General features: G+C 32.7%; 1 protein-coding gene across 1 annotated transcript; it reads right to left on the reverse strand.

Annotated features, from left to right (window-relative positions):
* Window positions 1–1088: 1088 nt before the first annotated feature.
* LOC139523450 (carboxypeptidase B-like) lies at window positions 1089–12889 on the reverse strand. The gene is made up of 11 exons (XM_071317500.1): window positions 12751–12889; window positions 11804–11879; window positions 11160–11296; window positions 10510–10594; window positions 7110–7208; window positions 5856–5954; window positions 4627–4737; window positions 3986–4079; window positions 2915–3120; window positions 2413–2497; window positions 1089–1338 (listed from the first exon to the last, which is right to left on the reverse strand). Exons 1-11 carry the CDS (start codon window positions 12831–12833, stop codon window positions 1145–1147), a joined length of 1269 nt encoding a protein of 422 aa, XP_071173601.1. The 5' UTR covers window positions 12834–12889; the 3' UTR covers window positions 1089–1144.
* Between the last annotated feature and the right edge of the window lie 1891 nt (window positions 12890–14780).

A 14780-nucleotide genomic window follows, 5' to 3' on the forward strand; every position in this document is an offset into this window, starting at 1 on the left:
GGACAGAATAATTGTTTCCATTTAGTTTCAATGTTTATCTAAAACAAAGACAGTAAAAACCTGAGGTCAAATTAATTGGTTGAGATAGGAAGTAGATATTTTCTTAATACTTCTGTTGATAATAAAGCCAATATCATCCACAATATCATGATTACCAGAAGATAAATGTTCCAGGCATTCAGAAAAGTTAATGGTCTGGATTTTTACAATGTAAGAAAAGGTAAAATAATAAAAATATCGAACTCGGGAAAATTCAAAACTAAACGTCCCTAGAATCTAATTGCAAATTCAAAGAAATTCATTACATCTGGCACATTTCTTACTTGATATATACATTATCTACGTAAAAAATGATGAAATACCCCTTATTTTCTAGCTAGAAAAACCTCTCACTTGTATGATAGTCGAATAAAAATTCATTTATATTGACAACATTGTGTAAATAAACAAACAGACATAATATGTCTATATGTGAAAGTTAGGGTTATATCATACTTTTTTTTATCATAGTAAATACCTTTTACAATGACATTACCATATCAAAGCATTGTAAAATATTTGATGGATTTCTACCAATCAAGGAAGAAATTCGGCCCACAGTTCAAACCTATAGATTTTCAACAAACAGACAGAATTAAAAACTTTTGTGTAAATTCATACTATACTTTATGCAGTGCTTTAATTGATGCTAATGGTTTAAAATTTTCACACAAACAACGAATATTACGGTACCGCTACAGACTTTGTCAACAAATATTACTAATTACACGCAAGCAAAGATTCTTCGTTAAAAAATTGCACCTAATATTTTTTGGACACCTTTATAATTTTTTTACGGAACATATGTTTGCGGCCGTTCACGACTTTACTTGGTTTTATTCGTCATGAGGAACGAGAAGGCATTCATAGATAAATGAAACCGGAACATAACAAATTTCCATTGTTTTGATGCAGTTTATTTAGTACTGTTTTCTCTTTCCATGTACTCTTTTCGAATGTTACACGACAACATACGTCGAGTTATTATTCCCTAGTTGGAAGCTTCTGATTTCTATTTTTCATTTAGGTAAGTTCAATAAAAACAAAGATAAATCGTAAAAATATATTTGAAAACTTAAAACCTTATTCTTTACATTGTGATAATTTATAGCCCTTCACGAACAAATATTTCTTCAGCAAAAGCCAGAATGCCTTCTAACATCTCCTCTCCAGTAGGCACTATTTGATTGGCCGGCAGCTCAAATCCGTAATTTCCTTCGTCTCTCAATTCAACAGTGTAGGAATATTGTATACCAGCGACGCCTTTTGCATAATCGTCTGTACCACCAGCAGCTGGGTCTAAAAATAAATTATTATAATATTAATATGATAGATATGAAACAAGTGAAATGCTGCGTTACACAGAATTTTATTTTTCTTATACTAGTAGTAAGCTAATATTTAGAGAAACACGATATTAAAAAAACTTTTATGAAAACAATTATTTGACAGATTTTTTTATGGTTGTTGCATTTGTTTGTTTCTTTTTGTTTAAATTAAGTTATGTTTAAAATAAAGTACATGATAGAAACTGAAAGTCTTGTCATGGAAAATTTAACGTTTAGAACATGCTTTATCGTTCATTTTTTTTTTTACATAAATAAGGCCGTAAGTTTTCTCGTTTGAATTGTTTTACATTGTCTTATCCGGGTCTATTATAGCTGACTATGCAGTATGGGCTTTGTTCATTGTTGAAGGCCGTACGGTGACCTATAGTTCTTAATGTCCGTGTCATTTTGGTCTTTTGTGGATAGTTGTCTCATTGGCAATCATACCACATCTTCTTTTTTATACTTATCCTACAATCAGAAATATATGACTTTAATTAGTATGACAGTTATGTACATATTTTGTACTTTTGTTTCGGAGGAGTGAAACGAGGGAGTAAATAATGTTAAATAATGTGTTAAAGACACGTATATGTTTGAGTTTTAAAAGATGTTATTCCATTCTATCTAAATCTCCAGAAACGTGTTACTATTAAATTATTGTCTTCTCACAATCTTATTCGTGACAGTTTCTTATGCAGTGACTTAAACCATAATCATAATCGTTAGAAAGTGACAAGTCCACTACAAGTACAAACAAAGGCAACAGTAGTATACCGCTGTTCGAAAGTCATTAATCGATCGAGAGAAAACATATCCGGGTTAAAAACCAAAACTGAGGTAAACACATCAGCAATAAGAGGAAAACAACGAAACAACAAAAATACTGAAGTTCAACAAAAAACAAAACGACAATGCAACACACACAGAAACAAACTATAAGATAACAACTTCCATTTAAAGACAAAATGGTGGATTGACCCTAGATTTGCGGCTAGCAGATACAATTTCACATAAACATAGGTACATAAAATTATATACTTACATAAGTCTGTAGCATCTCCACCAATCATAAATTGAGTATTATATTTGTTGCTGATTGCATTTGCTCCTACTTTAGCATAGTGTTTCTGTTTTCAAATACATTAAATTATACAAATTAATGCAAGGATAATATATATCAAAGTAATGTCAGACAGCTTGTTGGTTTACCTCTTCTGTTAAGAATTTAATTCATTTAAGTTTGAAAATTAAATTAACTGTATTACATATTACAAAGTTGACAAAGAAAGCCTTTTCTTGTTTTTATAAAGACTTGCAAGACATGTTGAGAGAAAAATCTCCGATAATTCATCAGTTCATCTTTGTATTCCTGGTTATATAGTAAAGGGTTAAAATGGATTTTTCTGCATGTTATATTCAATGTTGAGTGTGTAAACGTTCTTACAAATATAAAATTTGTTATAGTGTTAACCTAAAGAACAAAGCAACCGACATCAGGCAAACTGGTGTCACGATACTATCTATAACGTTGTTTTCATACTGACCAAGTCTTCGAGATCAGATGGCAAATCATCAGCAGTATATCCCCATGGCCATAACCACATTTGTCCATAAGCATGAATGTCGAGGTATGCTATTGTGTGGCAATGAATATCACGCATAAGTTTTCCTATAGCTGCTGTTTCTGGAGAAGTTAATGCTTTGGTACCTGCATAAACCTCCGAACATGTATCAGTACTTCCACCAATCGCTACAAAAAGATTATGGATATAATAGTTGGTGATTACTTCTTAATGTGTAGAATTGATTTTTTACAGTAAGCATTACTATTGGTTTTTTTAAATAAATCTTTCAAAAACAGTTTTTGGAAGATGAGTAGGAAACTTTGTACTTTGTACAGGTTCAAAAGGATCAAGAATTATTCACTATAAGTTACTCACAGCACTCATTTCATTTTATTACTAGATACAATAGCTGCTGAATAGTATTTGAACACAAGCACATGTCAATTGAGTTTTAACCTGTTGGTAGCTGAAGCTGTAGTGAATATGGTTTCTATGTTTGTGTTACTTTTTACATGAGGCGGTCTAAATAGTCAAAGAAGGAGTTTTGTGTACACATAAGTCCAGTAAACTTTAACTAAATCCAAATAATGTGGTTGTATTAAGGTATGTAGTCTATGTGTCACGTTTTTGTAGGTTTATCTTGTAAAGGGAGTTAATTGGGGGGTTTTCCGAGTGGTTCATTGTTTTGGCCCAAAATTTTATTTCCTCCTGGGATCAATTGTATTCTTTAAATCAATGAAGAGTGTTATTCGGATTTGAATTTGGCTGCAAGGCAAAGTTAGATCTAAAGTTGTGCAGGTGCCTCAGCTAGCTTACAGTAACAGCAAGCACACTTGACTCAGCTTTCAAACTTATGTGCCCTCTTCTATTACTTTATCAAAATATGTACAGGTTTTTAGTGATGGGCAATGGAGAGGTACTATGTGCTCTTAGATCTGACGTAACCTTAAATAATCTTTGGAAGTCAAATCAACCGAATTTTTTTGTTTTTTAAAGATAATTTCTTTAAAATAAATCGGATGGGTATTGCTTGGTCAATTGATTTCAAACCTGGATTCCATTTAAATCCAAAGTTTCTGTTTAAATCTACGCCAATGCAGGAACCAGAGGATGATGGTTGTCTGTTCTTTCTCCAAAACCTTTCCTAAAATATAACAACATCGTTATGATTATTTTTCCGCCATAGGGTAGCATCTAAATTGTTTGGAATAATGCCAAATTTCTATATGTCTAGAAGAAACAATGTACAAACTTTCGAAATAAAAAAAAGCAAACGAACACCACGGGGTTAAAATGTGTATGCCTTGTAATTTTCTACAAATGAAGTATCAGTGTTGTTGTTTAATAAAATAGACTTCACATTTGACCTTCCAAATTAAACTTATATTCACCAAGTATGAACTTACAATAGTAACAAGACGGGTACAAATGTAGAACATTATTTGTTTTACCTGAAATCACCCTGTTTTTTTGGAGAGGGTCGTTCTCCTCATTATTTATTTAATTGTCATATTGTGTGTTGTGAACAGTTCTTTACCTTTGGTATTTTTTTTTCATTTTTCCAGAGCATCGTTAGTTGTTTTCGACTTGAATAATCCTTTTGAATCTTTGCCCGTCTTTCATGTTTTTTCATACAGTCATTTTAAACATGTGAATTATGTAGTCCAGGGTTCCATTTCAATAAAACTTACGGTTGTCCTTGAATATTCGTAGCCGTCTGGGTTAACTACAGGTAGAAGGTACCAGTCAAACTTCTCTAAAATGCTGTCTATAGCAGGATTGTTGTTTGGGTTCAAAGCTAACTGAAAAGGGATGGTGATAAACAAAATAGATCAGTAGCTGCTAGGAGAGAAAACAATTCTCGTGTATCAAAATTAAAATATTGACCTTATTATTGAACTTCTTTCCACGAAATTTAAGGTGGTATGGGAGTCTAAAAAAAATGATAGAATTTGTTCATACTTTGCCAAAATGTAGTATATACTGATATATGCTAAAAAAATATAATAAAAATGATAGGTCACCAGGCGTTTTCTCAAGCTACAGGTTGTGACAAAATGACACATTTTGTATGAATTATACAGGAAAAAACACCATTTTGTGATTAGAAAGTAAACTACATGATAGAACTGTAAAATAATTTGCGAAACAATAGCTTTCAAACAATGCTTTGAGAATATAAAAAGAAAAGATAGGGTCGCCGTGGTTTTCCCCCGGCTATAATACAAAATAGGAAAACTCCATGTAAATTCCTTCAGAAAATGCAGTTTAAGAGTTACCTCCCTTTAAAATGCCAATTTAAAAACATTTAAAAACAACCAAAAATAATCTTCACTTGTAAAAATATCAATATTTATCACTTATATTCTTATAAATTAATTCTTTGAAATGAAAATTCACATTAAATATCTGGATTGCTGCTTCAAATTTTGCTAACTTAATAGAAAATCTTGACCTTAGGTTTTCTGTTTTTTTACAATCCAAGATGGCGAAAGACCTCCATACCAACTTAATCCTGGTATCTATGATGAGTTTATTTCCAGTTGTTGTTTATACCATGTTGATTATTACTATACATGTTTTTTTTTTCATGCGTTTGCTCCCTATAACAGATTTCTACATCATGTTATCAAAATCAACATGACAAATTCATTTTAAGATTAATACATTTTAATTTTTATTTGCTACGCTACATTATCAACATTATCACCAAGTAAGTATACCATTTGCATGCTATTTTCAAGTTAAAGAAGCATACGTAACACATTTGATAAAAAAAGTAAATAACCATGCGCAACTTTGGCCTTACTGGAATTCGTTTAAAGGAAGAGACTTTTTTCATGAGACATTATAAAATGCTTTTCAGATCTATAAACGAATGAATTTCAATAAAAGAAATATATGATGTTATATTACATACCTGATTAATTAAGTATAGAACAACTGCAGGAGATATCCATTCTCGTGCATGCAATCCACCATTAATAAATATAGCTTTCTTTGATCCGCCTGTACTAATCTGTCAAGAAATTTAGAAAAGTATGAATTCCCTTTTCCAACACAATTAAACAGTAAGGACATTAAATATCAGTAAATACTTTTTTTTTCCTTTTATATTTTTTAACAGAAATTTGTTTGTGTCAAACATAGACGTGAATCTATTGTTTACAACTACAGTCAGAAGTAACACAATTAGTATATTTACTAAGTATTATATACTTATATGGTGTTATTTTCTTTCAGAACCACAGGTCGGTCCAAGAAGATCGTGTAGAGATTTTTTCGAATAAGCTTGATATATATAGAAGAAAAGAGAATACAACCGGGGAGTGTGTCAAAGAAAAAACCCGACCAAAGAGCAGAAAACAACACGATGTGCATATTTTTGAACTGGGTGTCTAATAGTCTTTTAGGGGATTTCTTTTTGTCGATGGAGTTATTATCTCATTAAATTGACATTGAATCTGCATTTCCTTTTATTCATACATACTACATAATCCTGCATATTTGTAATTAGACTGTAGCAATTTTCGAAAAAGCATGTGTTTCGTGTAAAAATTGTTAAAAATAGGAAAATATACAGAACTCCGAGGAAAATTCAAAACGGAAAATTCCTAATCAAATGCCAAAATCATATTCTCAAAAACATCAAACGAATGAATACAAACTGTCATATTCCTTACTTGGTACAGGCATTTTCTTGTGTTGAAAATGGTGGATAAAACCTGGTTTTATAGCTAGCTTAACCTCTGACATACAACTCAAATTCAATTATAATGACAATGTATTTTGATGTGTAAACAAAACAAACAGATATCATATGCATAAATGTAAAAAATAGGCATACAGCAGTCACCATTGTTTTATAATCTTAATCACTATAAAAACAAATACAATAACAAAATGACGGAATGTATAAGTACAGAGTCATCGCGACGTCATATGCATCAAAGAAAAGCATACAGACATACCACATTAGCAAAAAAGAAAGATAAGAATACAAATATTGTTATAGAACAATAACACAATGACGTAATGTGTAAGTACAGAGCCACATCATAGATATCAGAGAAACACAGAACTATGCTAAATTTCTATTCTCTATTTTAAATAACGTTTTGTTTTCAATCAATTTAATTAATTGAAATTTTACATGCATACATGTATATATTACCTTGAGGTACTCTATCGTTTTATTTTCATACGATTTACCAGCTGTGTGTAGTTCTGCACGAGTCGAAGCTGTAGCTACCTCTTGTAAATATTGTGAAATCTGTAAACACATAATACACATGTGATGAAAGAAAATGTTAATATAGAATCTTAAACAACTACGTATTGTGATGTAATTTTCAATTAAAAAAAGTAAAACATTTTTAAATGTTCTTTTTTCTATTTTATAGATAGATATTTGTTACATAGGGAGGGGGTAAAATGCAAGACTTTCAATGATGGAACCGTTACTGGCATTATGCTTGCCCCTTCCTCTTTGAATAAACTTTAATAACATTCTAACTTTGCTTGAGAAATTTCTTAACAACGCCTGCAATTGTTATGTCACAGAATATGAAATCTATTAATAAACAAACATTCATGAAAATATTTCTGAATGCCATGTTTTGCTTTCAAACTACAAAATATATTTGTAACGGGTAACCCTTCTCATAAATACATGTACATTTACTACGTGACAATAATTTTCACGGCCGGACTGTCCCGATAATACTTTTGTTATAAATAAGACAGCAATTGCATATCTTCTTCAGAGACGGGGTTAGGGTGGTGGCGGGCATGCAGGGGCCCGGACCCCCCATTTCTTGGGAAAATTTGGTTGCTTACATGTATATATTATACCATGATAATATATATCGTTATTACGTATATAGCATATCCAGAAATCAACGCCACTTTGCTTATTTGAATATTATACTAAAGAAATTGGATACGGGTCACGGAAATTACATTGAAAGGATAGGGAATTTTTAAAAAATGTCTGTTTTAATTTTAATTTAAGTGATAGACAGGTTGCCGGGGCAGAAAATGAATATACACCATTTAAACGAAACATAATGACTGTTGTTGCAAAAATACAGGTTCCTGAGCTATTTTAAAAATCGAAGCGAGAGGCTTTAACATTGCAGTGTAAAATACAGGCTAAAATGGCTGAAACGTCAAATTTGCAAACTTCGTGTTGAAAATTGGCTTACAAGGTCATTACAAAAACAGGTTGCCGGGGTGTATCTGTATCTGTATCTGTATATGTATCTGTATGGTTACGTCGTAGCTACCAATTCTGGCTTTAATACAACGGGGTAAAGGCGCCGTCGATTTACTGACGTCTCGTGAGAGCAGCTTTAAAGCTCTCAACGCTCGTTTCGCGCACAATAGTGTCCTCAAGATGGTTCCAGTTAATAACTGTGGACACAAAGAATGAGTTTGAGTATTGCTGAGTTTTACTGGTGGGAATGTCAAAGCACCTAGTATTGTTCCTCACTTGTTTTTCCACTATGTTTGTTGCCTGGTAATTTTCGAACTTTTTCGCTGTGATGGTTCGTCTTGGTCTGGCTGATTTTAAAAAGTCGTCTGGATCGATAGCAGGTACCAACCCCTCAACCACCTTGTACAAAAATATAAGTTTTTGGCTAGTGCGTCTGGCTTTTAGTTCTTGAAGTTCAAGTTTGGCGAGCATGTCTGTTACGCAGCCATCTTCTCTGGTTTTATAGTCGCCTGTTATAAAGCGTGCTGCTTGTCGTTGTATACGCTCCAGTTTGTTTGCATCTATTGTACTGTAGGGGTCCCATACTGTTGCCGCGTATTCCATTGTTGATCTAACTAAGGCAATGTAAGCGGTTTTCTTACATTCCTGCGGGCAGTATCTTAAATTCCTTCTGAGGAAGCCAAGGGTTGAACTTGCCTTTTTTGCAACATTTGTTATGTGTGTGCTCCACTTCAGGTCTTCTGAAATCTGCACTCCTAGATATGGGTTGTTTTGAACTTGTTGGAGTATCTGGCCGTTGAGAGTGTAGAATCTCTGGCTTTTGTTTTTGATGCTCAAGATATAGCATTTTTTAGCGTTAAATCGCATACCCCATTTATTTGCCCAATCTTCTAGGTTTGCTAGGTCTTCTTGCAGCAGTTGGGGTGAAATATGAAACTTGAATTTCCAAAGAATAAGCAAGTCCAAACCTTGTATGTGTAGTCGTTGAACTCTAGGTTCACACGTAAAATTAAAATGTCACTATTTCAAAAAGAATAAACTCACGAAAGCACGAAAAATTCAATAAATTCGCGTTCATTGTTTTGATTTTGACCGCCTGACAACTTTACGGAAATATCAAAGTGATTGTAAATAAGGACTCTGTGACGGGCAACTTATAATATCCGTGTTTTAAAGATTTTAATGATATCAAGCCTATCAAGCCAGTCCAGTTCAAAGTACTATCACGTGGTATAATTCTCATTTACATATTATGAATATTAATTAGCAAAACCACTACTAATTTCTGGCTATGGCGTAACCGGACGGGCACTTTCTAAGGCAGTCAGTGGGACCCCAAATATGAATAATTCGTCACTGGTCTTCTAATACTCACTTTGCTCCCCTGCAGTGAACCAGGCTCATTTTCAAAGAAATTAATATTGGTACCAATAATGTGTAAGCTGTTGAAAACCAATTAATGAAAAGGTCATATACGTGTAACGTGTAACCAGGCGTTTATATCTTAAACGAACGTCCCAGTAAATACTTGGATCCAAGTTGTTCACAAACAATATGTCAATACCAAAAACTATAACTATCTAAGCTATGCACAATGAACCAAAATATATACACTAGTTCCTTGCCGATACAAAGTAACAATGAACAATAAAACAATTATATATATACAAATATATTGAACACAGCCTGTTCTCCTATTAGAACAATCTGTCCTATACGACAGTGCGGGCTGGTACAAAATGTACAACTTGTCCTCCGAGCGGGTAAGTCTGTAACTAACAAACAATGCGGACTGTTGCAGTATGTCCTCCGTGCAGGGACAATCTGCTCTACCGACTTTCAAAGTTAGACCAACTTGTCCCCAGTACAAGTTTTCATATCAATCTTACAGCTATGTAGCGTACTCTCTATTGTAAGCCAGTCTTCTTCTGTAAGAACATCAACAGAACCCGAACTATAATCCTCACCCACTTATATACTCTAGGGCGAATTCACTATTTACTGGATAGGGGTGTTCTCTAAATGTTCCCGATACCGAACACAAGAGTGCCTCTCAAACACCCCAATACCCTTGGACCCAACCACTGACTTTCCCGCGAAACGTCTTAATCCACACAACGTTTCCTCGTGCATGAAATATACATATGTACAACAAGATTCTTCTTGTTTGTTACCTTAACAACCAATAAACATTACATACAATGTACGTATATGTTATTAAGACAATAACAATCAAAACCAAGGAGTAAACAAAGACTCACAAAACCAAAGGACATTTACATCAACAGTTATAAATAATAATTACGAAACAACACGAACTCCACTAAAAACCGGGATTAACTACTACATTACTTACCTCAGAAACTGAATGATACTGAGCCAAGTTGAAACCTTCTAATTGTCTCCGTTGAGAAACGGGTTTATTCTCTCTGTCAATTAGCCTAGAATTACAAAATACGCATATTTTAATTTCGTGAGAAAAAAAAAATCAATAACGCCACCCCCCCCCCCCCCCCCCCCCCCCCCCCCGCCCCCTCTATAAGCTAGTTAATATAAAAATTTCAGTCCTTTTGAGATTTTGCCGTAGGTTGGAATTGTATTATACAAGTGTCACGTGACATAAAGCAACAATGTTGGAACACATGAAAATGTATAAATATACAAAATCCAGTCAAAACAATTTTCTGCTACCTAAAAATGTGTATAGAAAACTGTTCATGTCAAGCAATCTTAAAAATTTAAGCAGGTATATTTCGTAACCCAACTTCTCATATACAACATTCTTATAGGCCCATATGCTATCATATTATCTTACCAATAAATTTATTATGCATGCTGAGGGTTTTGGTGGCTTTAAAAGAAGAGATAATGCATGGGGTGGGGGTGGGGGAGGGGACTATAAAGAAAAGACATGGAATAACGATTCGGAACAAATAGAGAAAAATGGCCAACACATTTAAAGAATATGATATGAAGACCCCATCCAGACCCTGTAAGAGCACTCACTTTTGAACATCATCGATCCATCTTGTGTAATCAGTTCCTATTGACTCCAAATCGGATGAGTATTGATCTAAATGTTTTGCATCCACGTGTACGTCCATGTTGCTATTAGCAGATCTCGGAAGCTTCCAAATATCTGCCTAAAAATGTTGAAAATACAGAAGTAAATGATTTTGCATTTGCGTAAGACCGAATGTTTTCTTTGAAATTATTCATATTTTTTCATGTTTTTGCGTACAATACGGTATGGCTTTTGCTCATTATTGAAGACTGTACATTTACCTATAGTTGCTCTCAGGTACCTCCTTTGGTCCCAGGTGAATAATTGTCTTATTTCCAATCAATCCACATACTGTATTCTTATGTTCAGTTAATAACACAAAACATATAGTATACGTTTAGCAATTATTTTTTCGTATATTCACATACTTACTTTTGGTGTACACCTTTTAGATGTAAATGGTATTTTCTATATGTGAAATGTATTGTTGTCATCTGACGGTTTTGTTCTTGTCCATGTCGAACTGACGTCTTCATGCATGCCAATCTGTCGTCTTTGTACATATTGTAAATTACAATATTATGTACTATACATTATAACTATAAGTCTTGTGAACCTTTTGTTTAAAGTAGAAAATATTACTTACGTCATATTTTTTTGCGAGATGCAATATTTTCTTTACTTCTTCGTGACTTTTCGGAAACATACGAAAAACTTGATTGCTAAAACAAAAACAAATGGATTGTCAAAAATATGACCAATAGAAAGTTTGAATATTAATTCGCATAATTACAAGAGTTTTCAAGCTGACAACAATACATATCGTTCCAATCTGTTCATAACAAAACTAATTGCTTATCTAATATGCTTTTTACATGTCAAATCAAACTATTTTAGATGAATATAAACTCGCTGTTTTCTAGCTCAGACTTTTTCTCGACGTTTCAGTTGAATTCTTACTATTCGAGAGCAACATACAGTCTCCAACAGAAAGATAGTCGCATACAATTCGCCAACTTTAAATAGTTTTAAGTTTATAAAAGTTTTGAATAAATTTTATAGAAACAATTGGTCACCACAACCAAAATCTGAAAAAAAAACCAACCTTTATTAATTTAAATATGACAAAAATGCTGAAATTAGTACAGGGACACATATATTTTGCGGGTTTATACATGTAGTTATTTCTTTGTTTCTCAACAAGTTCAAACTCTTAGAATACACTTCTTTTAAATAATATAATAACATATACTCTGGTTTTTTTAACGTTAAATGTGATGATCCCTTGCACTAAATCCTTATAAATATACATTAATTTTGTTTAATTAATTAATATTTAAGCGATCACACACTGCATATGCTTTGGTTGATTGGTCCAATGACGATTCAATTGAAATCAAGATATCGATATGAATAAATCGATATAACGATCCAATTAAATCAAGATATCGATATGAATTAATCGAGATAACGATCCAATTAAATCGAGATATCGATATGAATTAATCGAGATAACGACATGTTCTTCGAAAATGTAGACGTTCAAACAAAGACAAACAAAAAACTCATTATTGTAAATTTGAATAAACTAACCCATCGAATCTTCTCTTCTTCACTGGCACTCCATCTACAAAGGCCAATACTAACAACAACGTAGTCAGTAGAATTAACCTCATTCTGAAATATCACAAAAACTTTTAAAGTATTATATCTCATGTAAGGTAAATAATCTTTGTAATAATTACATGTAGTGAGTAAAAATGGATTTGAACATTCTCGTTCTATAATCGTCGAATTCGGAAAATCCGGTAAATTTCTTGTAAATGAAAAGTTAGGCATAGGCTCATTCAAATAGTGCAAACTTATCTCTGCGTCAATTAATGTTCAAGGATTTTGGAAAAGGTTCTTTGATTTCAATATTTCTTCCTTGCTGAAGTTTCAAATACTCATATTTTCACAAAGGATAATACTTGCATATTTGTCGAGGTAGTAGGATCACTCATACACTTTACTTGTCCGAGATTACTCTGACGTCCAACGGCTGTTTTGCCAGACAAGCTGTCCCGTCCCACGGCCCCCGCGTGTCTGGCAAAACAGCCGTTGGACGTCAGAGTAATCTCGGACTAATACTTTACATGTACATGTAAAAGCATTACTTATTTAACAATTCACAGTACACGTAAATACAGTTGTTTATATGTTAACTTTTAAGTTTAAATAAAGTTATTAAAATTTCGCACTAGAACGGAAAGAATATGATAATATCTTGCTAAAAATAATAAAATCATCGCTTGAAGGCTAGTGAAATTATGTGATAAATGAAAAAATCCAAACAATTAGAGTTTATAACAGTTTTCAGACAGTAATTTCCCTTACGTTCGAAAAATTTTGTTATATTTGTGGAGAAGGTATATGAAAATTTATTTTGTTTTTGCCAAAGAAGAGTTACGTTCAAACTGGAAATCAATGTACTGCCTGAAATGATATATTAATTTACAGAGCTCTTTAACTTTTAATTAAAATTCAATAATATTCGTTAAATATATATGTAGTAAAACATACTTAGTCTAAATCATGATCAAATGTATGATAACTAAGAAGTCATCTTGTAATAGTTATATTTATGTATGTTCTCTATAACTATGTAATTGTAGTTTTATGAGAAATAAAGTATTCGGCTGTAAACTACATTAAAACTGTAACAGTTATGAGGCCCCTCATGGGGGGGGGGGGGGGGGGGGGGGGGGTCCTAGTAATCACATAATCACCATTTTTTTGCCAATATAATCACATAATCATTAAATATTTGCTTATCTTTAATAATCAAATAATCATAAACTAAAAATACAGTCCTAGGTAATCAAATAATCATGAAATATTTGGCTTAATAATCATTAAAAAAACGGCCAAGTAATCACATAATCAAAAACCCCATGAGGGCCCTCAGTTATGCCTCGCAAGATATCGAAGATAGTGATATGAAGCATAACTGATCATAAGTCAAAATAGAAATAGAAATGAAACATTTTTTGTATAAATAAACGCGTTTCTAAATCAAAATGTCGCCATCAAATATACCTGAGTCTAAATATAACAAGTTTTAGCTTTCTAAAAAGCTATGGACTGCTTCGCTCTACCATAATTTAAGGTAATATGTGTGCATGCGGTTCTTGGATTAGTTGTTTTTAGATATTAATTAATATAAAATGGATGTACTTTAAGAGTGTTATATACACCCATGCGTTTAAACAAATTAAATGTATTGTTGAAAATTAAAACCATTAAAAATAGACACGACTATTGATGTGTGCCTTTCTGGAGGTGTACCCATAGCTAGATTGTCAGAAGTTATAAAATACAGATAATACATTTTTGTAAACATTGTACTGATAGGAACATTGTTTAGCAAAGCAAATCCTGCAAATTACAGAATAACAAAGCAAATAATCACGTATATTAATAAGTGATTGAATTTATCTGTGAAATGTATGCATAATAAAACAAACATGAATTAATGACAGTTGATCGGAACTGAAATACACATGGTTAATTTTCCGGCATTTGATGTCTTATCGTGAACGAGAAAAGTCTGTAATTCTTTATCTCAATTAAGCCAATAGCTG

The sequence above is a fragment of the Mytilus edulis genome, chromosome 5, assembly GCF_963676685.1.
Source record: "Mytilus edulis chromosome 5, xbMytEdul2.2, whole genome shotgun sequence".
In the NCBI taxonomy this organism is placed as follows: Eukaryota; Metazoa; Mollusca; class Bivalvia; order Mytilida; family Mytilidae; genus Mytilus; species Mytilus edulis.

What these genes read in the sequence shown, in the direction of transcription:
- LOC139523450 (XM_071317500.1), bottom strand. Translation starts at nt 12,833, where the DNA reads ATGAGGTTAATTCTACTGACTACGTTGTTGTTAGTATTGGCCTTTGTA. An exon ending in TGGATCGATGATGTTCAAAA is followed by an intron (nt 10,595 to 11,159) that starts GTGAGTGCTCTT and finishes TTGTAATTCTAG; the next exon opens with GCTAATTGACAGAGAGAATA. An exon ending in AGTATCATTCAGTTTCTGAG is followed by an intron (nt 7,209 to 10,509) that starts GTAAGTAATGTA and finishes ATGTGTTTACAG; the next exon opens with ATTTCACAATATTTACAAGA.